The 26,826-nt window shown below is 44.5% G+C and overlaps 1 protein-coding gene across 1 annotated transcript; it reads left to right on the top strand.

Moving 5' to 3' along the window:
- Positions 1-6,176: 6,176 nt before the first annotated feature.
- SPATA22 (spermatogenesis associated 22) lies at positions 6,177-25,238 on the top strand. The gene is made up of 6 exons (XM_075262618.1): positions 6,177-6,339; positions 7,936-7,996; positions 9,157-9,481; positions 10,975-11,104; positions 17,021-17,118; positions 25,044-25,238. Exons 1-6 carry the CDS (start codon positions 6,177-6,179, stop codon positions 25,236-25,238), a joined length of 972 nt encoding a protein of 323 aa, XP_075118719.1.
- Positions 25,239-26,826: the final 1,588 nt, after the last annotated feature.

The following is a 26,826-nucleotide window of genomic DNA, read 5'->3' as shown; positions in this document are numbered from 1 at the left end:
TGGTAGGTCTTTGTGGCCCACCCTTTGAGTCACTAGATATGGTGGACTTCAAATTTTTTATCTTATAAGGTGGTATTCCTTCTGGCGATTACCTCGGACAAGAGAGTTGGGGAATTATAGACTCTGTCTGCCTCAGAGCCCTAAATTTCTTTTTTCCCGGACTTGGTTCAGTTAAAGGGGCTCTATCACTAGGAAAAGTCATTTTAACTAATCACACTTTTGCATAGCCTTTAGAAAGTCTATTTCACACTACCTATAGTATGTAGATTGCCTCAGTGGTTTCTGAATAAGTCCGTTTTTATTCATATGCTAATTAGACTGGTGCACAATAGATCGTGCACACCTCTCCTATTGTTTCCTATGGGAGGCTGCTGACGATGATGACAGCTTCCTGTTTGTTCACACACATAGAAGATAATAGGAGAGAGGAGGCTGCTGGGAACTTCCTGTGCTGGCTGGAGGCTCATTAGCATATCAATAAAAACGGACTTATTCAGAAACCACTGAGGCAATTTACATATTAAAGGTAGGTGTGAAATAGCATTTCTAAAGCCTATGAAAGCATGTGTTTAGATAAAAATGACTTTTCCCAGTGATAGAGCCCCTTTAAGGTTCCTTCTGGGGTTCCTTCCCAATGTACCTTCTACCTCTGATATTAACCAGGTTATTTCTCTGCCGGTCTTTTTTCCTTTTCCTTCTGAAGAAGAGAAATTACATTCTTTAAATCTGGTAAGGTGCTTACACATTTACCCTCAGCGTACACGTTCTTTTAGGAGATCGGAGAACCTGTTGGTTAATTTTGCTGGTTGGAGTAAAGGTTTAAAGGTTTCTAAGCCTTTCCTGGCCAGATGGATAAGGGAGGCAATAGGGGTCCCTTTTTCCTCCCAGAGGCTTCCTTCTCTGGAGTTTGTGAGAGCTCATTCTACCAGGCCGGTTTCTGCCTCTTGGACAGAAAGAATCTCTGTCTCATTGGAGCAAATTTGCACTGCAGCTACTTGGCAGTCTCAAAGGACCTTCGTAAAGCATTATAGGTTAGATTTACAAGGTTCGGAGGCGACTACCTTTGGGCAATCAGTTTTGTCGACAGTGTGTCAAGGGGACCCTCCCTAGGGATCTTTTTGCTACATCCTCACGTATTGTGCTGCTGTTGCACGTAAGGGGGAATCGTTAATTATGTAGATACTCTGTTTTCCCGTAGTCCGAACAGCAGCACAAGCTGCCCTCCCTGTTATGCATTTATATCTACTTTTTTGTACTTTATAACTAAGGGCCCCTTCACATGGCTGATACGCTGGCTGCTTTAGAACGTGTAAACGTTCCAGAGCAGCGGCGTCTAAAGCAGTTCCCATTGTTTTCTATGGGAGCCGGCATACGTGCGCTTCCCATAGAAATGAATGGAAAAAGCAGCCCATTCATTTCTATGGCGAGCGCGCGTATGCCGGCTCCCATAGAAAACAATGCGATCTGCTTTAGACGCCACTGCTACGGAACGTTTACACGTTCTAAAGCAGCCAGCGTATCAGCCATGTGAAGGGGCCCTAACACAGGAGGGGGAGGTTTCTCCTTCCTCTTATAGGGGCTCTTGAGGTGTAATTAAATTTAATTAAAAGTTCCACTGTCCTAACAGCACATAGGGGTAGGAATATGTTATGTTATGGTAGGTATACTGTATATTACGTGTTATGCTGCTGTTGGACATAAGGGGAATGGCTGTTACTCGACACTCACTTGCCAGCTATTCTTCCAAAATCTCTCTTACACATGCATACTTAACCGATCATACAGTAACACAATGCGGAAGATTTATCAATCCGTCTACACCAATTTTCTGGCATAAAGGGATGATATTGTAGTGCTCAATCAGTCGGGCAGTATATCATATGGAGGCCTGTAATGTAGATAGTACACCATATGAGATCACTAGAAGGGCAATATATTGTGCGGGGACCAGTAAAGGGGGGATGGGGAGGTTATACAGTGTATGGGGGGGGGGGGGTGTTATACAGTGTATGGGGGGGGGAGGGGTGTTATACAGTGTATGGGGTGGGGGCCCAGTCTAGGGCTTGCTCTGGGGCCCTGTCTTTCCTAGTTTAGGCCCCTGGCATTATACTACCACCAGTATACAATAGTCACAGATCACTGACATGCAGATACAGACAGGGGGCGCTGTTCCCCGCATTCTGTGTCACTGTAGTCTCAGTGTAGTCACAGACATGTATTGGAAAGTGAACTGCAGGCTCCATTAGGATTCCCTGCATCAGTGATGGGCCGAGAGTCCGCACACAGCAGCAGATGATACATGCGGTCACAGCTGTAATGGAGTGAGGCCCAGCACTGGCGGCACATAAGCCCCAACACATCATAACAGCAGCACTGTCCTCCATGGCGGCCCCGGACTCTACAGCAGCTCAGGGGCAGGTCCCGCAGTCTTATAAAGAAGCCGGGAAGTGGGCGGAGCTCCTCCTCAGATACGCTCCGCCTTCTTTCTGCTCCGCTCGCGACCTTGGCGGGAAGGACTGGAGCGGACTGTGAGGTGTGTGAGGAGAAGATGAAGAGAAGCTTCTCAGGTGACTGCACAGAGCGGGGTGTGAGCAGTGGCAGGGCCGGCCTGTGATGTGAGGAGGTGGGGAGAGGAGGCATAATATCTGCCGGCTGTACTGTAGTGAGAGGAGCCGCGGTACTGCACAGTCTGCACTGTGTGACTAGAACTAGGAGCGGAGCCGGGACTGTGTCTGTAATAATCTACATGGCAGGTTATATGTAGCGGCTAATAAATGTGCGGTGTCTGCAGGAGGAGTGACTAGTCTCCATAGACTGTACTGTGACATCACTGTGTGTATTATCCTGTACTGTGACATCACTGTGTGTATTATCCCTGTACTGTGACATCACTGTGTGTATTATCCTGTACTGTGACATCACTGTGTGTATTATCCCTGTACTGTGACATCACTGTGTGTATTATCCCAGTACTGTGACATCACTGTGTGTATTATCCCAGTACTGTGACATCACTGTGTGTATTATCCCTGTACTGTGACATCACTGTGTGTATTATCCCTGTACTGTGACATCACTGTGTGTATTATCCCTGTACTGTGACATCACTGTGTGTATTATCCTGTACTGTGACATCACTGTGTGTATTATCCCTGTACTGTGACATCACTGTGTGTATTATCCTGTACTGTGACATCACTGTGTGTATTATCCCTGTACTGTGACATCACTGTGTGTATTATCCCAGTACTGTGACATCACTGTGTGTATTATCCCAGTACTGTGACATCACTGTGTGTATTATCCCTGTACTGTGACATCACTGTGTGTATTATCCCTGTACTGTGACATCACTGTGTGTATTATCCTGTACTGTGACATCACTGTGTGTATTATCCCTGTACTGTGACATCACTGTGTGTATTATCCCTGTACTGTGACATCACTGTGTGTATTATCCCTGTACTGTGACATCACTGTGTGTATTATCCCTGTACTGTGACATCACTGTGTGTATTATCCCTGTACTGTGACATCACTGTGTGTATTATCCCTGTACTGTGACATCACTGTGTGTATTATCCCTGTACTGTGACATCACTGTGTATTATCCCTGTACTGTGACATCACTGTGTGTATTATCCCTGTACTGTGACATCACTGTGTGTATTATCTCTGTACTGTGACATCACTGTGTGTATTATCCCTGTACTGTGACATCACTGTGTGTATTATCCCTGTACTGTGACATCACTGTGTGTATTATCCCTGTACTGTGACATCACTGTGTGTATCAGAGGTTGCGATAACAACTGTAAATGCATTTTTACTCCTTGAAAAAAGTCTTATGCGTATTAATAAGTCTCAGAGAAACTCCCCGCCGACAGACCTTGTTTTACACAGCAGAGACCTGACGCTACCTTATATTTTTAATAAATTTAATAAAAAAACCTCCCCTAATCACAAATTATCCATCATATTAAACCTGTCTATCATTTACTTCCATTAAGGGCAGTGGCGTAACTACTGCCATAGCAGCAGAGGCAGCTGCCACAGGGCCGGGACATTAGGGGCCCGGTGACAGCCGCTACCGCTGCCATCATTATACTCGGGGGTCTTTTCGGACCCCCGAGTATAATGATTGGCGGACCGGGAGAGGTAAGAAACATAAAAAACACTGTTACTTACCTCTCCACGATCTGTGCAGACTTTGGCCTAGTTATCTGACGTCTCATGACCCCGGCCTGAGTCCCAGGTCATGTGACGTCTGACGTCATTGAAGATCGACTACTTTGGAGGCTGACAGCGTAGGAGACGGGAAATAGGTGAGTAACAGAGTTTTTTTTCTATGTTTTTCTCCCCCTCGGTCTCCAATTATTATACTCTGGGGTCTGAAAATACCCCAGAGTATAATTGTTTATGGGTGTTCACAGTGGGACATAATACTATGTGTAGGGACCACTATTGGGGATAATACTGTGTGCAGGGGCCACTATCGGAGATAATACTGTTTGCAGGTGCCACTATGGGGGATAATACTGTGTGCAGGGGTCACTAAGGGACATAATATTGTGTGCAGGGGCCATTATGGGGATAAATTTCTCCTTTGTTTTGAATCCATTTCTGTCTTTAGCTTCAGAAACCACATACAAAAACCAATATTTACTAACTTTGAAATTGGTAAAATAGGGACATGTAAGCCCTGATGCCTCCAACAACCTGGCTCAACCTCTAAAACAATCGGCCATCTACATTTTGCTTCATAAGCCACACCCAGATGGCTGTCTATACAGTGTAGATGCCAAACTGCACTACTGCAGCTCCTCTCTCATTCAGATGAATGGCTCAACCACTGCACACTTTGTGCTCAACATAATCTCAAATCAATGACCTATCCTATTCGTTAAAGCCCCACATTGCGGAAATGCAGATTTTGCTTGTTTTTTTTTGGAGCCAAAGCCAAGAATTGCCACAAAAGGAATGATAAATATATAGGAAGCCCTCAGCGTATGTTCACACGGCAGAATTTGCTGCAGATTTGGGGGTGGATTCTGTCTGTCCTTTCTGCAGTGCTTTTTGGCTGCAGCTCACTGTGTGTGGCCTTACCCCTTGTTCACATCTGCGTTCAGTATTCCTTTCAGGGAGTCCGCATGGGCAAAACGGAATACCGAACGCAAGTGCTGTGCCATTGAAAGCACATGGACCCCATAGACTATAATGGAGTCTGTGTGCTTGTTGTGCACTGCTCGCACAAATCATGCGGACAGGAAAGTAGATTGTGAACTATTTTCCTGTCCTCATGATCCCTATGGAGATCTGGCGGCAAGCACACTGACCCCATTATAGTCTATGGGGTCCGTGTGCTTTCACTGGCACTCCGCTTGCAGTTGCGTTCGGTATTCTGTTCGGGGGGGTCTTCATGCAGACTACCCTGGACGGAATACCAACGCAGATGTGAACGAGGCCTTAGCCTTAAAGAGGACCTTTCATGGATTGGGGCACAGGCAGTTCTATATACTGCCGGAAAGCCGACACTGTTGGCTTTCTCGATCTGTGCCCCGAGTAAAGAGCTATCGGTGCTGGTACCGTAGCTGTTTACAGTCAGAAGGGCGTTCCTGACAGTCTGTCAGGTATGTCCTTTTCCACTGCAGTGCCTATTGCGCTGTGTTGTGTGAGCAGGGAGGAACGCCCCCTCCCTCTGCTCACAGTACTCGTCAATCGACGAGTATTATCAGGAGGGGAGGGGGTGTTCCTCCCCGCTCACACAGCACAGCGCGATAGGCACTGCTTCGAAGAAGGACGTTCCTGACAGACTGTCAGGAACGCCCTTCTGACTGTAAAGAGCTACGGTACCGGCACCGCTAGCGCTTTACCCGGGGCACAGATCGGGAAAGCCAACAGTGCGCTGAATTCAGCGCACTGTCAGCTTTCCAGCAGTATATAGAACTTACTGTGCCCCAAACCATGAAAGGTCCTCTTTAATCTGGTTGTGTAGCTGATCACTAAGTTTATATTCACATGGTGCAGTCAAATCTTTTTTTGCTTTAATTGCTGCAAAATTGCAGTAGAAATCTGTATTTATTTTCCTATGTGCTCATGCCCAAACCATAATGACTGCAACATGTGAACGTACCCTAGAGAATTGCAGATTTACTTAATCCAGATTTTCTAACTAAATGAAGTTGTTTCTCTCTCCTGCAGCCTGCCTTCCTGTGCCCATCTTCAACCAGAAGAAAAGGAATAGACAGCCACTCACCTCAGTGCCGCAGATAAAAGATCTGACTTCTGATGGGACTCAACTTGGCCATGAAGGTTTTCACTTAACTTCCCAGCCAACAGGTGAATTAGGTTATTACTGCATTAAGGCCTGGTTCACATCTGCGTGTGGCCCATCATTCTGTTACCACATCCGCAGGAAATATGTAGAAAGGAAAGTCCTGTAAGCAGCACTTTTCTCTCTGCATTTTTCATGCAGAAACCACTATGGGGTTCGCTGGTTTCCTTAGGTAAGCGCTTTTTTATGCGGAAACCCAGATGCAGATGTAAACTGGGCCTTATCACATTGCTATGAACATACTTCTTATAGAAGAACAAGTGACTTCATCAACTTTGACATTCATAAACTACTCTCAGAGTTTTTATAATAACTAATGTCCTGTCTATGAGTCTGGATCAGCTCTTGGGTCTCCTGAGAAGTCTACTCAGTGCAGATAGTAAATGATAAAATGCTATTATTGGTCATGAGACAGTGACGGAGATCAGAGGTGCTTTAAGCAGCACCATCTGTTTTTGTCTATCTGGTCTTTTTTGTCTTTTTTCTGATCCTATGGAGATGTACTTTTCTATAGCACTGGCTCATCTTCTCCCTTATCCACATCCTTCGCCAGGCTTCTCCATTCTGCACTGTATTCTTCGGGGTTTCTCCTTTGCTCACTACATCCATCACACAGCTTCTCCTTGTGCTACATCTCTTATCTGATTATCTTACACACAGGCAGAGGCAAGGGTGGGTTCAGCACGTATGTGGTAACTGAATCAGAAGCTCAGAATCCTCCCCCTTTTGTTTTAATTATCACAAGAAAATGAATCAATTTTTTTAAAATTAAAAACAGATTCATATGTGTATTTTTTTTTCATTAAAAAAAACAGATCCACTCATGCAGCAATAGACAGCAATAACATAATGTGAATGGACCCGAACTTGAAACCATAAGTCAATGAAAAACTGGGTGCGTTATTCCATTGTAGTCTATGGGGTCCACGGGTAACAGCTCTTTTATCCTGGTGCAAATGTGAAGCTAGCTTTACAGCGACTTGTGAAAGACCACTGTATGTTAAAAATATTGGGGAATTTATGGGGGGTTTATTAAGACTGGTGTTTCCTACACTTCTCTTACGCTAGGTTCACTCTTGGGGACCCGAAATACAGAGACCCTGCCCACTTAAAAACCGGTTACCTGAGGACATAGACTGTAATGGGTTCTGCTGGGTGTCTGTCGGGTTTCTCTTTGCAGGACTTTTCTCTCCACAGATTTTAGGTTGGGTATCTGAGACACAGATGTGAACCTAGCCGAAATCCAAAATGATTAAGAGGCATCAGTCAGGGACTGACAAAGATTTGAGGCATGAGTTATTATAGTAAATTTGACATACTAAAGCACGCACCTCTTTGGAAAGGGGCGAGCGGGATGCAGAAAAAGCAAAGTGTTGCAACTTTTGTACAAAAAAGGGCCATATGCCAAAGATGCACAACACATATGTGAAATAGTAAGTTTCCTCTATTGTAACCTCATCTAACGTGAGGCGCCGTTGTATTGCCAAAGATGACTGTAATAACAATGGAAAGTCTAATACATATTTTTCTATGTAACTCTTCATAATCATATTTATGCCAATATAAGTGACATGGTCTGTCTTTATTATATTTTCATTCAGACTCCATTTGGGAAAGCAGAAATTCTCAGCAGCAAAATGCTAGTAAAAAATTGGAGGTTAGGTAAGAACTTTATAAATGTAGGTTTTAGGTAGAATCTGTATTTATTTCATTTTATATGGGGACTACACAACATTCAATGATAGGTTGTCACATCCACATTGTTATTCTTCTTCCTTCTAAATAGGAACCATTCACTCCATTCTAGTTTGTACATCTGATCACACAGTATAACCTGGCTGGCTCCGAGACTTATAGTATAAGGGGACATTCACACTTGAGCTCAGTATCTGGTGTGTGCATTCTGCCGGGTTTCTGTCCTCAGCCCTAGTGAAACTGGACAGAAGTCAGAAACCCGGCGGTCAGCTTTAAAACCCATTCACTTGAATGGGTTTGTAAAGGTGACTACTGGTGTCCATCTGCGTCCTGTCCGTGGGTGAACCGTTTTTTTTATTTTAGCCGGACACAAAGTTCTGTATGTCTGACTTTATGTCCAGCTAAAAAAACGGTTTTCCTGCAGACAGGCTGCAGGCGGACACCCGTGGTCACCTTTACAAACCCATTCAAGTGAATGGGTTTTAAAGCTGACCGCCAGGTTTCTGTCTCCTGTCCAGTTTTGCCGCGGCTGAAAAAGGAAACCCTGTGGAATGGCAAACACTGGACAGGGGCGCAAGTGTGAAGCATAATTGTTAAAAATAAACCTCATCTGTAACTCCAATATAGTTTAGTGTCATTTAAATGTATTCTGTGACTAGAACCAGCATGTCACCCAGGCAGCAAATAGGTTAGAGTCACCTATTGGTGTTTTGTGAATTGTTGTATTTGTTACCAAGATATCACCATTTTTGTCAATATGCAAATCAGGCCTTTGGACAATGAGGGTGTTACCACATACCTCTTTGGAGCCCTCGTAGTTCCAAAAGCTCATATGCATATTGACATATTGAATGACCAGCCTTAGAGGAGAAAACCGTGAATAGTGATTGTTTTTTGGATGTCCCAAATGTCATTGCATTGTTGAACTGATGTTGTAACATTTCCAAGAATATTTATCTTTACTTTGTAAAAACCAATGTTTTATTTACAACCAGCATAAGCAATATAGAACTACAATGCTGTCATACACATGGCAGAAAAATGTTACCTTTGTGTACAACAAAAACAATAGTTCTGCATTTGTTATATTCTGCAACAGTTTCTTCTACAGTACTTGTGTGTTACAGATCAGCAGAGAAGAGAACAAGTGTCTATCCTGGAGATGAAAATATATTAGGCAGCTTTAGTAAAGATTTACCTTCTGGTCCTAAAAGGCAGTATGGACAGATGGAGAGTGTAAAAGGACAAAGTGCACATGAGACATATTCTTTACATTCTTCACAAGTGCAGCTCTCTAAACAGACATCGGCGTCTGCTTACAAGAGGTCACATTATTCTTCTGCTACTTCATCAGGAGAAAAAGATCTGCAACCCTCATATTTCTTTAAAAATAATGCTAAAGTGAACAAGGACAATGCATTTGCTGATATGCCAGAAGAAGAAATGATACAGGTAAAAACATTTCTACTTCAATAGATAACACTGGTACAGAAAAAAAGCATCTTCCACAGATAAGGGCTAGTTCACACGTTGGCAAAGGGGCGGATTTTGACAGCGGATTTCGCTTCAAAATCCGCCCCTTTACAATGGTGGTCTATGTAGACCGCCGGGCTTTTTTTTCCCGCTAGCGGAGAAAAGAAGCGACCTGCCCTATCTTCAGGCGGAAGCCGTGCGGGCTCAGCCGCGCGGCTTCCGCACCCGGCAGCTCCCTCCTATGTCGGCTCATTCATTTGAGCCGACAGCGGAGGGGAAAGCCATGACCGCGATGGTTACTACAGAGCCACGTCTCTCTCTTGTCAAAACCCGCGCGGGCAGTTCACGTGTGAACTGACCCTAACACTTATGGCATATCAGTTTCGAAGTGTCATTGGTAGGGGTCTGACATCAGGGAAATGATCTACAGCATGGGTTCTCTAATGTACAGAATCACATTAAGGGAGCCTTCACACGGAGTAAACGCACGTGTATTTTTGCAAAGTACACGTGTAAAAATAAGACTCCATTGACTTCAATGACTTTTTACAGGTGTATTTTTACACGTGTAAAAAATATCATTGAAGTCAATGGGAGTCTTATTTTTTACACGTGTATTTTGCAAAAATACACGCGTGTTTACTCCATGTGAAGGCTCCCTGAGGGTGCTTTCACACTGAGTATACGCTTACTGATTCTGACCGTGTAACTCGTTCCAAATCAGTGGTGTTAAAACAGATCCCATTTCTTTCTATGAGAGCCGGCATACTTGCGCTCCCCATAGAAATGAATGAGCTGCTTTTTTCCCTATTGATTTCAATGGGTAGCGCAAGTATATCAGCACCCATTGAAATCAATGGGCTCTGTTTTGAAGCGCCAAGCTCAGACACGTGTATATGTGTCTAAAGGAGCAGCGCGCTACGCTGTGTGAAGCCACCCTAATACTTAGGCGAAACCAGCAGGTGCTGGTTGTAAAATCCTATTTTTAGTCCAAGTTTATAGCACCTAATAGTTGTCTTACTTTGAGCCAGAATTTTAAGACCCAATTTTGGCACATTTAAGCCACTCCCCTTTTTTCAAAAAGTCATGCCCACATATCTAGCAGGTTGGAAAAAATTTAGCTGGTCATATCTGAAGGATGGCAGACATTCATCTTTGCTAGTGACATGGGTCATTTACTACATAAAATATAGTGAATATATTTTTAACAGATTAAAAGGATAGCTCACAGCTGTGTAACCCTGTCCCGTGAATAAGCAGTCAATCCTATAATAATAATGGCATGGTATGAAATATGATAAACTATTTGCGTTCAACATTTTATTTAAAAAAAAAATTATGTTTTTGTCTGTCCCCTATTCTTTTGCTTCTCCCTTATTTTACCACTTCCATATCTTACCCTAACAATTTGGTAAGTTTTTTGCAGTTTTTTCCATGTGTCTTTGCTAAAATTATTTCTCATCTCTTCCAAGGCTATACCTATTTACCAAATGACTTTTAAAGAAAAGAGTCATTCTTTAAGAATCATATCTGCATCAATAGAGAGCATGAAGTACTGGAGTCAGCGCAGTGACAGAGTCCCACTGTTATTTGAGGTACTAGGTATGTGTCATCTAGTAATGTCTTGTCAAGGATTTACAGTATAGTAATATAGATACAGTATTAATGTAGTAAACATAGTGAGAATTTTTCCAGAAAATTAACTATTTCTCTAAGAAAATTATTGCAGTTACTCAGATCTTCTTATACACATATTTATTTCCTTTGTGTGTATTGAAACAAAACTAAAAAAAAAAAATTTGGTAAGTTGGGCATAATTTTACACAAAACTCCAGAAAATGGGCAGACAAAATTGTTGGCACATTTTCAAAATCGTGGGTAAATAACTTTGTTTCAAGCATATGATACTCATTCACACTCACCTATGGCAAGTAACAGGTGTGGGCAATATAAAAATCACACTTGAAACCAGATGAAAAGTTGAAATCTTTGTATTGTGTGCCTGTGTGTGCCACACTAAGCATGGAGAACAGAAAAAGGAAAAGAGAACTGTCTGAGGACTTGAGAACCAAAATTCTGGAAAAATATCAACAATCTCAAGTCTGTCTCTTAATGTTGTTTCACCCACAGTGCGCAACAACATCAAAAAATTTACAACTCATGGCTAATCTCCCTGGACGTGGATGGAAGAGAAAAATTGATGAAATTTAACAATGCAGGATAGTCCGTATGGTTGATAAACAGCCCCGATCAAGTAACAAAGGAATCCAAGCTGTCCTGCAGGCTCAGGAGGCATCAGTGTCAGCGCCAACTACCCATCTTAATTTGACCGAAAGGAAATGCTATGGCAGGAGACCCAGGAGGACACAATGTTTTCCAAAATGTACATGAGTAGGCTAAAATCCTTCTGGGAAAATATCTTGTGGACATGAAAGACCAAGACAGAGCTTTTTGATAAAGCACATCATTCTACTGTTTACCAAAAACGGAATGAGGCCTACAAAGGAAGAAACAGAACCAACAGTCACATATGGTGGAGGTTCAGATGCTTTGGGGTTGTTTTGCTGCCTCTGGCACTGGGGTGCTTTTACTGTGCACAAGGCATGATGAAATCTGAAGATTACCAAAGGATTTTGGGCCTCATTGTAGGGCTCAGTGTCAGAAAGTTGGATTTGCATCATAGGTCATGGGTCTTCCAGGAAGACAATGATCCCAAACATACTTCAAAGCACCCCAAAATGGATGGAAACAAAGCACTGTAGAGTTCTGAAGTTGCCAGCAATGAGTCTGGATCTAAATCCCATTGAACACCTTTTGAGAGATCTTAAAATTGCTTTTGGGAGAAGAGCAGGTATTCTTCACATATGAGAGACCTGGAACGGTTTGCTAGAGTAGAGGGGTCCAAAATTCCAGTTAAGAGGTGTAAGAAGCTTTTTGATGGTTATAGGAAGTGACTGATTTAAGTTATTTTTTCCTAAGGGTGTATAACTTACCGCATATACTCGAGTATAAGCCGACCTGAATATAAGCTGAGGCCCCTAATTATATCACAAAATAATGGGAAAATTATTGACTCGATTATAAGCCTGGGGGGGGATGGCAGGATCAATATTGCACTTGAAAAAGGGCTGTTTGCCCGGAATGCGTGGTGCCTAATAAAGTTGACTTCCATTTATCAAAATTTGGTGAGCACTGATTCCCCGCCTGTCCTCCGCAAGGCTGGTCCTTTCTTCTGCCTAATAACAATTTTGGGATTTTTTTTGGAACATTTTTTTGTGTTATTCCAATACACCAAAGGAAATAAACATCCGTGTAACAAAATATGTGTAATTGCAATAATTTTCTGGGAGAAATGCTTAATTTTCTGGAAAAATTTCAGGGGTGCCAACACTTAAGGCCATAACTGTAAATACTGCTTCTATATAAGAAATATATACAGATTCATTGATTTGGCTGTAATTTTATTCTTTCCTTTAATTGTTATCCCTATAGTTGGAGACCTTTGTGAGTTCATGCTTGTTTACTGCTTGTTTCCATCCTAGAAGTCATGCTGGCCTTTGTCATGTGATAAGATGCCTCTCACCAGCCTTATAGAATCAGTATTTTGCATCCCTATTTTTTGCTGGAAATATTCTTTCTATTGAATGTTTTCAGTGCTTTATTTTGACTTTGAAAAGTGGATGGAGACAAATATCCTACTAATATTATAAATGTGATAGTATGTGTGTTTGGATGTTTGTGTGTTTGGATGTTTAGTATTTGGATGTTTGTTCCTCAGTCACGCAAAAAACGCTCAACCGATTTGGCTCAAATTTTCAACAAACATAGTTCCTAGGCAGGATTGAATAATAGGCTACTTTTCATCACAATCGCAGACATACGTTTTTGCCAGGACCCCCACAAAACCACAACTCATACCACCAGCTCTGCAATCCCACACTTTTTAGCATAGCCAGCCACAAACTCCCTATTGCCCTCTCAGGCCTATCTCCTAACCCCAGACAGGGGAGGAGGTTGAGGCTGGGGTTGCGGGGGTAGGTGCAAAGGGGTCGGGGGGGCGAACGGATTTGGTTGAAATTGCGCACATACATACCTTGGGTCCTGGATTGAACGATAGGCTACATGGAATTCCCATACACCACCGCAATTCACTCCCGTGACCGGTGCTTTTCACTTTTGAATTCGCTGCAGGACCTGGGATGACGTCATCCCAGCCCCATCAGCAGCTCACCTGGATGGGTGACGCTTCTCTATGTGGGCTATCGGCCGGCCGGCGTCCACAAGAACATGGCGGCTCTCAGAGGTCCAGAGCGCCCTGTACCAGCGCCCGTACTCTGGGGCAGCGTACGCTGCCCCACCTGTGTGGGCTTACCACAGGACCGCAGTGTTCTGACGCGGCCGGACAGGGGATCGCTTGTGCCGCGGTCTGGAACGTCGGTTCGGCCTGCTGTCCCACGGAGGCTGTAGCCTCTGGACTCTGCATGTCCGTCGGGGATGTCACCGATGTCTGCTCAGGGCTATCTACAGTGTCATTCGGCCGCAGGAGAAGGGTTGTGACGACAGGCGAGTTAAGGGACTTTGAGAAGGGAGAGGGGTGGGGTGTTGGGAGTGAGGAGGTTGCCGATCCAGTGGGGGACGCGGGAATGGGGGGGCCTGGGCAGGTAAACCCAGGGGGACGGGGACAGGGCCGCCACAGCGCCCACAGATGGAATGGGGGCAAATAGCTTGCTGTGGGAGGGGGGCCCTCATAGGCACTGCTGTAACATCGGTGGGTGGGGGGAAAGGTGACACAGGGTCTGGGGGGGGGGGGGGGGGAGGGATCACTGGGTAGGTAAGACAGGGAAGGGGGCATCGGGTGGTGGGAAAAAGGGGGCACGGGGTAGATAACACGGGGGAAGGGGGCATGGGGGGGGAAGGGGACACAGGGCTAGGGGGGAAAAGGGGCACGAGGTAGGAGAAAGAAGCAAGCACATGAGGGAGTGGGTAGGAAAAAAGGGGGTTGGCGGGCGCCAGGGGGGAGATGAGGAAAAGGTAGCCGTTGTGGACACAAGGCAAAGGAAGAAGCCTGCGCGGCGCTACAGGTGGGTCGCACAGGGGGTCAGGGTTCCGCGGACGAAGTTGCGGGTACTTCTAGTGTGTTATATAAACGAAGCCTCAGGCTAAACTTTTTCTCCATTTCTGTTTCCTTGGGTAGACAGGACACATCCGGAAGAAATCAGACCCCATGTTACCCCTAACCCAACTGTAAACTCTCCCCTCGTGGGGCCATTTCTCTCCATTCATGGTGTCACACTGGTTAGCCGTGTTGCCTTGCAATGCTGGGAGCCTGAGTTTGAATTCAACATGGAGTTTATATATTTGCCCCATGTTTGTCGGAGTTCATATCAAAAAAAGATGCTGAAAGGGTCATTGGCTTCCCATGAAATTTGTCCTACTATGTGTTTTTGAGATAGGAAAATTAGACTGTGAAGCCCATTCAGATAGTGTCAGATGTAATTGATGACAGCGCTGTTGAATATGTTGGTGTTATATAAACAATCTAAATCAATAAATGATAGTGAATAAATACAGATGTTTGGGATAGGGGTACACTACAACTTTGGCCACAACTCTCCAAATGTGACCAAATATCACCAGGTTGCCCTGAAATTCCATCACAAATTTTAATGAATGAAGTTGCATTGCGACCCCCCCTAGGGTGCTGTGACTGTGACATCTAGTTGCAAAAAAGACAAACAATGCTGAACATTGCGACTAGAAGTTACAGCACACTTGGGGTCAGAACACAACTTGATTCGATAACATTAGTGAAGAAATCGCAGGATGGGGGTCCAATGACAGGAGTCACAGCCAAAATTGACACGTAGCCCTAACCTAAGATGCGGATGACCATCTAATGCATATGGAGCCTCTGAACTCTCCTTCTATGACAGACGTTGAGAGAAATATACTTCAAGTTTATTCATTTTCGACTTATCCGATGCTTTAGTTCTCAGGGAGGTCAGCTAATTTGAGATCTATGTGACAGCGACTTATTCCTCTACTTAACCAGTGTACATATGTCTGGGGGGGATCAGTAGAGATAGCTGTCACCCCAGTGAATGTTCAGCTGACAGGTGTGTTTTGTGTAAGGTCAGCCCCTAATATTGTGACTTGTTTGCAATATTTTTTTTTCCACCATGATATTTAGCTGTATTTCTGAAAAAATTGGCCTTAAGAGGGGGGCATCAGTAAGTCTCCAGCGTGCACCAGAAGTCTCAGCGAGCACTCTCTGCTATGTGTACAGCACAGGCTGATGATGATGATGACTCATCAGCCTTCCCTGCTCTCACACACACAGCAGACAGTGCTCGCTGAGACTTCTGGTGCTCGCTAGAGGCTGATTAGCATATGAATAAAAGTGGGCTCATTCAAAAAACGACTGAGGCGATTAACATACAAAAGATAGGTGTGGAATAGCCTTTCTAAAGGCTATGCAAGGATGTGATTAGTTAAAAATGAGTCTTCCCAATGATAAAACACCTTTAAAAACAGTTACTTGAAGAAACCCGCACACCGCAATAGACTATATTGGGGTCTGCCAGCTTTCTGCCATAAAAATGCGGAATAATAGACGGGCAATGAGTGTATGTGTGAATCCAGCCTTAGCCTAAAAATGTGCACAGTTTAAAATAATGCAGCATGTTAGTTTTACCTGCAGAAATGTTGGTTTTCCCTATAGGCTTACCATTATCCAGCTTTTCATTATACAAACAATATCATTTATTTGCTGAAACTGAACAGCCCCTTTAGGCCGGGGCCCAACGTGACGTAAACCTTTTATAGTCCCTGGCAAGTAGATGCGATTCTAGAGAATCCCATTCATTCTCATTGCAGAAAAATACACATATTGTAAACCGTTACATTTTTGGAAATCGCAGCATGTCAATTATACCTATGGAAAGGCATGCAGTTTCCCTATAGGTATAATGGAAGCAGAAAGTTTGCAAAGGAAAAGTGTTCAAACTTTCTGTAAAAATTGCTGCAGGAAAAACCGCAATGTGTTTCCTCCGCGTTTTTTCCCGCATTGCTTTTTCAGGTGGGGCCTTAGCCTTAAGGTACGATAGTATGCTTCAAACTTGCACCAACAATTGTGGCACATAGTAAGCCATCTAATGGGTGTATTATTAAATGAGACTGGACAGTCTATAGATCTGCCAAATTTATCATCCAAACTATATCTGGAGCATTTTTAGACTGTGTAGCCTAATATTTCATTGCTTAAATATTTGCAGCAATTTGTTCACTGTTTTCCCCAAAAACTAGCCCTGGATACATTGTCCCTTGTTTTGGGGGTCATTATTGTGATGGCTTTGTCACGCTTCATGCTGCAAAGACCACGTACAGTAGTTGTACCTGAAATGATATGAGGACACTTAAAAGCAGATTCTTGCCATTTTGCTCAGTAACTTGTATATATATATAGAAGTTCAAGTTCATGACAATTCTCAGCAAATTGTTTGGCTCTCTTGTCTATAGCAACACTTGACTCTGCTGTCACATCAGGCGACCACGGATCAAAACTCTTCCTTCTAAGAGATGGCAAGAACCACGTTCAGTGCATATTTTACGAAATTGTAAGTCACTTTAATACGCTACTTATTGTGTCGTTTTCTTTCTATCTGAATGTAACTTAATGCTCCAGTTTTATATTTTACAGAATTAGGTTATTCATTGTATGATCATAGTTAGACATAGTGTATTTAAAGAGGACCTTTCACCATATCCGGGCACAGGCAGTGTTATATACTGCCAGAAAGCTGACAGTGCGCTGAATTCAGCGCACTGTCGGCTTTCCCGATCTGTGCCCGGTGTGAAGAGCTTACGGCCCGGTACCGTAGCTCTTCTATGGTCAGAAGGGCGTTTCTGACCATTAGCCAGGAACGTCCTTCTGCCTCGCGGCGCCAATCGCGCTGTGCTGTGGAGTGGGGAGGAACTCCCCCCTCCCTCTGCTCACACAGCTTGTCCGTAGACTAGCATTATCAGGAGAGGGAGGGGGCGTTCCTCCCGGCTCCACAGCACAGCGCGATTGGCGCCGCGAGGCAGAAGGCCGTCTCTGGCTAATGGTCAGAAACGCCCTTCTGACTGTAAACGCTATGGTACCGATAGCGCTTTACACCGGGCACGGATCGGGAAAGCCGACAGTGCGCTGAATTCAGCGCACTGTCAGCTTTCTGGCAGTATATAACACTGCCTGTGCCCAGATATGGTGAAAGGTCCTCTTTAAGTATCACTTTACACTTTTCACTGTCTTTGTGTGCCACGAAAAATTTAAGGTCGATAGAAGAGAAGGCTGAGTGTTATATAAAAATATAAATGGTCCTTATAAATATTCCACCTTATAATTAGTGTAACTTTTAGGTCTGATCCTGCAGTAGTTTTTAGTGGTTGGTTACTGGTGAGTTTACAAATTAGCCTTAAGACAGACCATCAATGTTTGGTACGGTACTAAACCACTTTATAGTGTCTCACATCCAAGGAACACCATGTCACCATATGGCTCCTTCACTGGTGTAAGAGTGCTGCGACTTTTAGTCAGAAAGGTCGCAGACGCAGCAACTACATTCATTTACATTAGTGAGGGCGGGTTCACACCTGCACCCGGTCTTGGCTTTTAGGTTTCCTTCTTCTGCCCGAGAAACTGGACAGGAGACGCAAACCGACAGTCACTTTTCAAACCCATTCAAATGAATGGGTTTGCAAAGTGCCCGCCCGTGAGCGCCTGTGCGTCTCCGTGGCAAACCCGTTTTTTTCTTAACCGGACATGCAGGACTTTGTGTCTAGTTAAAAAAAAAAAAATATATGGTTTTGCCGTGGAGACCAGAAGACGCTCACGGGCGGACACTGACTGCCAGGTTTCCGTCTCCTGTTGGCAGAAGATGGAAAACTAAAAGCGGAGACCGGGCCGTACATGTGAACCCGTCTTAAAGGAGTCACAAGGCATCTTTCTTTATTCTTTGTCTATGTACTGCACTGCACATACAAGTGTGGCTGTCCTCGGTATTCCAGCTCAGCCCCATTAAAGGTGTTGTCTGTGACAATTTATCTTACTTCTTCTGGCAATTTTATGAAGCTGAACCTGTGGTATGTGGACTGGCTGGTTATAGTAAAACCATAAAATCACCAGAAAATGTATGGTAATGTAAACTCTTTGGACAACCCCTTTAAGATCAATGAACTGTGTTGCAGTACTGGACAAGTCTTAAATCCCACAGCCACAAGGTATGTTATGGAAACTCAGAATATATGGTCTCAAAAAAATTAATTTATTTTGATTGATATCATGTTATATAAATTCCTTGTAGTGATACATTATTATAATAAGTAACCGATCACTGGTAAATAGTGTGGGGGAGGTAGGCTCAGCGGTAGCAGCAGCGGACCCAGACAGTCAGAGACAGACACCAAAATCAGTTTGAACAGGGTTTTAGCCCTGTGTGTTTATTTTGCAAAAAGGTTTAAAGGTGTTGGCAAACAAAAATAAACAGGCCTTTACTTCAGGCAAAAACATAAACACAAATACCTGCCTGGCTAGGCGACTAACTACACAGATGCACTCTGTCTATACGTGTGGCTTGCTTCAACCACACGGACAAAACAAAGCAACAAAAATACAAGCTGTGGAGCACCCACTGGTCTCACCAGTTTTCAGTTTGGATGGCCAGGACCTGGCTCCACCACTCTCCCCCAGGAACTGCCCAGGACAGAAGTCTGGAGAGGCTTTATAGGCCTGTGATTAGGCCTAACTGTTCCCACCTGTACACGAAAGCTCCTTCCTGCAGTAGGATGAGAAGAGGTTAATACTGATAGATACCTTACTACAGCTATATGAAGCCCTCACTCACCACACATATGAGAGGACTCTGGGGAAGATATAGCGTCCTTCCAGGACTTTTCCTGTCACTTTCTTACATACCCTCCCCCTTTGTTCGAACCTATAGGGGCGAACACCTTTCGCCACCATACAATGTGTCCTGGACAAAGCATCTGCATTCCCCTGTAATTTCCCGGATCGGTGTTTGACCTTAAATTTAAAATTTTGTAAAGTAAGGAACCATCTCGTAACCCGGGCATTTCTTTCTTTAGCCTGAGACATCCATGTGAGAGGGGAGTGGTCCGTAATCAACCGAAACTGTCGGCCCAGCAAATAATATCGTAGGGACTCCAGAGCCCATTTGATGGCCAAACACTCCCTTTCTACAATAATAATGTAATGTAATTTTTCTCTGCAGGAGTGAGCTTTCGACTCAGGTATGTGACTGGATGTTCCTCACCTTCAATCACCTGTGAAAGGACGGCCCCTAACCCTACATCTGAGGCATCAGTCTGTACCACAAACTCTTTGGCATAATTGGGAGTGACCAAGACTGGTTGTATACAAAGGACCGCTTTCAACTTTTGGAATGCCCCCTCAGCCCCTTCACTCCATTTGATGAGGCCAGTTCTCCCTCCCTTGGTCAGGTCAGTCAGGGGAGCTGCAATGGAGGCAAAATTGGGTATGAACCTCCTATAGTACCCCACAATTCCCAGGAAAGCCCTCACCTGCTTTTTACTTACGGGACGGGGCCAATTCTGGATAGCCTCTACTTTATTCACCTGGGGTTTGATTACTCCTCTTCCTATTGTGTACCCCAAATACCGGGCTTCCTCAAGGCCCAAAGTGCACTTTTTGGGGTTAGCAGTTAATCCGGCTGCCCGAAGCGAATCTAGTACCGCTTGGACCTTCGGCAAGTGGCTCCCCCAATCAGGGCTGAAAATGACAATATCGTCAAGGTAGGCTGAAGCATACCTGCGATGTGGCTTGAGGATTTTGTCCATCAACCGCTGAAAGGTGGCGGGAGCACCATGTAAACCGAAAGGCATGGTTACATACTGGAAGAGCCCATCTGGGGTGGCAAATGCAGTTTTCTCTTTAGCACTTTCCGTAAGCGGCACCTGCCAATACCCTTTTGTTAAGTCGAGAAGTACCTGGAAGTCCCTAACCTCTCGATCAGCTCGTCTACTCTGGGCATCGGATAGGCATCAAACTTTGAATTTTCATTTAATTTACGGAAATCGTTACAAAATCTGATTGTACCATCGGGTTTGGGAATCAGGACAATAGGATTTGACCACGCACTTTTTGATTCTTCAGTCACCCCAAGAGCTAACATATTGTTAACCTCTTTTGTTATGGCCTGTCTACGAGCTTCAGGTACACGGTAGGGCTTCAAATTGATTCGTACCTGCGGCTCGGTTACAATATCATGCGCTATTAGATTAGTACGCCCAGGGGTCTCTGAAAATACATCAGTGTTTCTCTGTACTAGTTCCTTTGTCTCTTGTGCCTGTACCTTAGACAGAGTCAACGCTATCTGTACATCAGGACAATGATTACCAATTGCACCTCTGCCTTTAGTGGCCACCTCTCTAGGGGTACTTAGAGCCGACATGGATTCCCTCTCTTTCCAGGGTTTTAACAGATTCACATGGTAGATCTGTTCAGGTTTCCTCCTGCCTGGTTGGAAGACCTTGTAGTTTACATTTCCCACTTTTTCAATTATCTCATATGGACCTTGCCATTTGGCTAGGAATTTACTCTCTACGGTGGGCACGAGCACTAATACCCGGTCACCTGGGTTAAAGGATCTGAGCTGAGCCTTTCGGTTATAAACACGGCTTTGTGCCAACTGAGCATGCTCCATGTGCTCCTTTACGATGGGCATTACTGCGGTAATTCGGTCTTGCATTTGGGTTATGTGTTCTATAACGCTACGGTAGGGAGTGGGTTCCTGTTCCCAAGTTTCCCTAGCAATATCCAATAGACCCCTTGGATGTCTTCCATACACTAGCTCGAAGGGAGAGAATCCGGTGGAGGACTGGGGTACCTCTCGGATGGCAAACATAAAATATGGCAGCAAACAATCCCAGTCCTTACCATCCTTGCTAACCACCCTTTTCAACATTCCTTTAAGGGTCTTATTAAACCTCTCAACTAGGCCATCGGTCTGGGGGTGGTAGACAGAGGTTCTCAAGTGCTTAATACCCAGGAGCTTACACATTTCCTTTGTAACTTTGGACATAAAGGGGGTACCTTGATCCGTCAGGATCTCTTTAGGGATACCGGTTCGGGAAAACATATAAAACAACTCCTTTGCGATTAGCTTGGCTGAGGTATGTCTGAGGGGCACGGCCTCAGGGTATCGGGTAGCATAATCTACTACGACCAATATGTACTGATGTCCCCTAGCCGATTTCACCAGTGGTCCCACCAAATCCATAGCTATACGCTCAAAGGGCACCTCTATAATTGGGAGGGGTACTAATGGACTTCTGAAGTGTGAGACTGGTGCAGTCAATTGGCACACTGGGCAGGAGCTACAGTAATCTCGTACATGTCTGTCCACCCCCGGCCAATAGAAACGTTGTAATATACGTTCTTTAGTTTTCTCATACCCCAAATGTCCTCCCAGTGCATGCTTATGGGCTAAGTCGAGAACCACTTTTTGGAAGGGTTGGGGTACCAACAATTGCTCAATAACATTATTTCTTATTTTGCTTACTCTATACAGTAAATCCTGGTTCATAGCAAAATAAGGAAATTCTTGATCAGCCCCCGGATATTGGGACTTACCATTGATCACTTTTACATTTTCTCGTGCCCGAGACAAGTGTGGGTCCCTGAGTTGGGCAGTACCAAAATTGTCATGGGACACCTCAAGTTCTGGTAGGTCAGACACCTCCTGCTGACCTTCAGTGTCACCAGCTAACACGGTAAGAGGCGAGCTAGTTTCTTCTGGGACAGCGGCTATTGCTGGCCCACCACAGTCCGGGTCGAAAGGTTCAGGATCAATTTTCGGCAACCTTTCACACCCCTCCTGCTCTTTATCTTGGTTTTTCCACAGGCTCCAGAACCCAGGAAAATCTCTTCCAAGAATGACACTGTGGAACAGACTCTGAACTACACCTACCTGGTGATGGACTACCCCACAGGTAGTCTCGATGGGGACCTCGGCTATTGGGTACTTTCTGATGTCACCATGGATGCACAAGACCCCGACCGTACGCCCATTGTATTGGGCAGGGTCCACCAGAGTTGCACGTACCAGGGTCACCACACTACCAGAGTCCATGAGAGCAGACACAGACTGTCCTCCCACAGTTACCACACACATTTGGGGATCCTCATCAGTCGGCAGTTCGGCTAGACAGACAGGTTGAGAAAAACTGCTACAGTCCATTGGCTCACTGGTCAGAGGGCAACGTGCCGCCACATGTCCCATCTCATGGCACCGCCAGCACCGTAAATGGGATTGGTCGCCATTTTGCCTTTTGAATCTAGGGAACACGGTTCCGGCTGCCTGCTCCCCGGGTATACAACCTTCCAGTCCAATCCTCCTCACACCCCTACTGGTGGGTATTATCTTGCCAGATTTCGGGGAGGTTGGTCGGGAGGGTGTCTGGAGGAGTTCCTCAGTGGCCCGATATCTCTCCACCAGGCAAACCAGCTCCTCTGCCGTCATGGGCCCTGCTTGGCCAACCCAGCGTTGGATTGTAGGAGGAAGGGAGCGGGTGTACTTGTCCAGCACTACCCGTTCCACCATCTTGGCAGGGGAGGCTTCTTCTGGCTGAAGCCACTTCTTCACCAGGTAGACCAGATCATGCATTTGAGACCTGGGCGGGAGGCTTTCAGAAAAAGTCCATTGATGTACCCTTCCGGCTCGTACATGCATGTTTACTCCAAGTCGGGCTAGGATTTCTCCCCTCAGCTTGGTATAGTCCCTGGCTTCTGTCTCACACAGATCATAATACGCCTTTTGTGGCTCCCCGGTTAAAAAAGGCGCCACGACATCTGCCCACTGGTCTCTTGGCAGCTTTTCTCGTTCTGCAACCCGCTCAAAGACATGCAAATACGCTTCCACGTCGTCTGTGGATGTCATCTTTTGTAACGAACTCTGTACAGCAGCTCGAGCAGTGGGTCTCACCTCTTGGGTCTCAGCCGCCGACTCTCTCTCCGGTTTTTGAGCAGCCAAGGTCTTACTTAACGCAGCCAACTGCTTCATGAACATCACATTCATCGCTTGCTGCCATTTTTCAGAGGCCTCCATTGCACGCTGTTGTCGCCTTTCAGCAGCCATCTGGGCCTGTCCAAGCAGCTTAACCAGGTCTTCCATTGCGGCCGCGTTTGTGCTTTGTTCTCCCACCGCCTTCACCCAGGACATCAGGTGATAGAGTGAGGAAAAAAAAAAAAAAAAAGGTATCTGTCTCTTTAAGAGCTGTTTTAAACTGGGCTTGCCCGCATCCGAAGCACCAAATGTGGGGGAGGTAGGCTCAGCGGTAGCAGCAGCGGACCCAGACAGTCAGAGACAGACACCAAAATCAGTTTGAACAGGGTTTTAGCCCTGTGTGTTTATTTTGCAAAAAGGTTTAAAGGTGTTGGCAAACAAAAATAAACAGGCCTTTACTTCAGGCAAAAACAAACACAAATACCTGCCCGGCTAGGCGACTAACTACACAGATGCACTCTGTCTATACGTGTGGCTTGCTTCAACCACACGGACAAAACAAAGCAACAAAAATACAAGCTGTGGAGCACCCACTGGTCTCACCAGTTTTCAGTTTGGATGGCCAGGACCTGGCTCCACCACTCTCCCCCAGGAACTGCCCAGGACAGAAGTCTGGAGAGGCTTTATAGGCCTGTGATTAGGCCTAACTGTTCCCACCTGTACACGAAAGCTCCTTCCTGCAGTAGGATGAGAAGAGGTTAATACTGACAGATGCCTTACTACAGCTATATGAAGCCCTCACTCACCACACATATGAGAGGACTCTGGGGGAGATATAGCGTCCTTCCAGGACTTTTCCTGTCACTTTCTTACAATAGTGATAGCTTCTTGCTATTTAAAGCCATATTTGGTCTATTATAGCTCAGTAGTCATATTGATCAACTTAGACCTAATGTCTATCAATGTTTAATTATATTAAAGTTTATCTACTATGTGAGAAATATATATATCACTATTGCATTAAACTCCCACTGGGCCCAGCGGATATATATATATATATATATATATATATATATATATATATATATATACTGTTACATAGCTGTTTGTCGTGCACCAGGAATAAATGTGCTTCTATTTAAATTTAATAAAATTTTTATTTTAGGTGTTAACAGGAATCTGCCTAAATGGCAAATAGATTTTTTGTGAGGCAGTATCGGCCACAATCTAAAAACTGGCTTATTGCACATTTATATTAGTTTCTAAACTTTTTTAAGTCTACAAAGTATTTATTTTGGCAGCTTATGTTCTTCTGATCGGTCTATAAAGTTTCACAGTGCAAGACATTATAGGATTAGAACCATATGTATATATAATAACATACTATGTGATACCACTGTACATACATCCCTTTACTGCATTATTTACACTTGTAGATCAGATACTTACAGTCCATTAGATACAGACATTAGACCCCAATGTACACCTTACTATTGTATTATTATGTTTCTTCTTAGGACCGGGACTTGCCAAGACTAATCAGAGGTCGGATTCATAGAGCGATGGGGAATTATGACCAGAAGAAAAACATGTTTAAGTGTGTTTCTATAAGACCAGCCTCAGGGGCAGAGCAGCAGACCTTCAAGGAGTATATTATGGCTGCTGATAAAGAGCTGGAGATGTATGGCAATAGTGTACAAGACACTAAGTGAGATGTAGACATGGCAGTGAGTCTTCAGTAAAAAAGGATGAATTATTTTAGAGTATGTCACTTACTGACGTGTACGTTTTGGTAACTACTTGTATTCCCAAGAAAATAACAACCCTAGAGCATCTTTTCTTATAACTCTGTGTAGTTCCTCTGTTATTCTTCCTGCAAATGTAGAAATACATGTTATAAACTGGTTGTTACCATTGAACTTGTTTAAGGTTTGTGTGTCCTCACAGTCTGGCAGTCAGCACTGACTACTGTGTATGGACATACCCTCACTGCTAATACCCTGTTTCCAATGTATTCATAAACTTCCTGGCAGAATTACAGAGCACAATATAGACTTACTGGAAAAATGCTCCGTGTTATATTGTGGTTAATAGAAATATTTAATAACCCAGACATGTCAGGGGGTCCTATCTAACCAATGTTATTTAGTTTCTATGATATAAAAGTAGCTTTTATTTGAAATAACCAGATATTATCGCAGTGTGCTAAGTTGGGTAATGTGTATTCATGCAAATAATAAAAAAATGTTCTTTGTTACTGTTTATTTGGTTATGTGTATATCCAAACTTAGACTGGATTCACTTGCTTCCCTGAGGTTCCCAGGCCTCCTGCACATTATGTCACCAAGCTTGTATCCCTGGATCACTGAGGTAAGAGGTTTCTAGTCTAAGACTAAGAGGGGCTACAGAAATAGTCATAGGCAGTGGCGTAAGTACCGCTTTAGCGACTGCCACAGGTCTCATCATCATAGGGGCCCCTACTGCTTTTTTTTTTTTTCTACATAGGCCATTATCACAGCAGGTAACGGGCCCTGTTTACTTACCTATCCCCGTTCCTGCTCACGACTGCCTCTCCTTCCCCTTCTGCTCTCCAGGTGTCCCTTTGCATCTCAAATCATGTCGCTGGGGCCCCTGGTGGGAAAAAGGGGAAGTGGAGGAAGTCGTGACCCCTGAGTATAATGATCAGAGGCCCAAGGGAGGTGAGCAAACATAAAAACCATTGCTATTCACCTCTCCGGCACAACTCCATGCTTCAGCTTGTGTAGTGACATCACAGACGTCAAGCGGGTCAGCCTGGTGCCGCAACGCATAATGACACCAGCATAACCCATGTCTGTGATGTCATTGTAGAGGGCCGAAAATAGCAAGTAGTAGCGGTGGAGCCCAGGAGAGGTGAGTATCACTGGTTTTTATGTTTTGTATACTCCCCCGGGTCTTCGATCATTATATTCTGGTCTGACAAGACCCCAGGGTATAATAATAGTTCGTGATGGGTGTACCCCAAAAATCTGGGGGTTTGCTGAACCTGAAATTTTTGCAATATTTGCAACGAATACCATTGGCATAATACTGTGTGGAGGGGCCACTTTGGGACATAATACTGTGTAGAGAGGCCACTGTTGGACACGCAGATTTTTTTGTTACAGATTTTGCTGCGTTTTTTGAGCCCAGGGCTGGAGTGGATTGAGTAAAATATAGCAGTATAAGCTCTTCCTATATATTCCCCATTTGTTTTTTAGCCATTCTTAACTTTAGCTCAAAAAACCACAGCAAAATCTGCACCAAAAAAAGCGATGTTTC

Source organism: Leptodactylus fuscus, chromosome 2 (genome assembly GCF_031893055.1).
Source record: "Leptodactylus fuscus isolate aLepFus1 chromosome 2, aLepFus1.hap2, whole genome shotgun sequence".
NCBI lineage: Eukaryota > Metazoa > Chordata > Amphibia > Anura > Leptodactylidae > Leptodactylus > Leptodactylus fuscus.
This window is presented reverse-complemented; position numbering and strand designations above follow the sequence as displayed.

Bases quoted from the DNA above. Each gene is read 5' to 3' on its own strand.
- SPATA22 (XM_075262618.1), top strand. From the start codon at position 6,177: ATGAAGTTGTTTCTCTCTCCTGCAGCCTGCCTTCCTGTGCCCATCTTC. The intron at 9,482-10,974 runs GTAAAAACATTT...ATCTCTTCCAAG, and splicing joins CAGAAGAAGAAATGATACAG to GCTATACCTATTTACCAAAT. The intron at 11,105-17,020 runs GTATGTGTCATC...TCTTGTCTATAG, and splicing joins ACTGTTATTTGAGGTACTAG to CAACACTTGACTCTGCTGTC.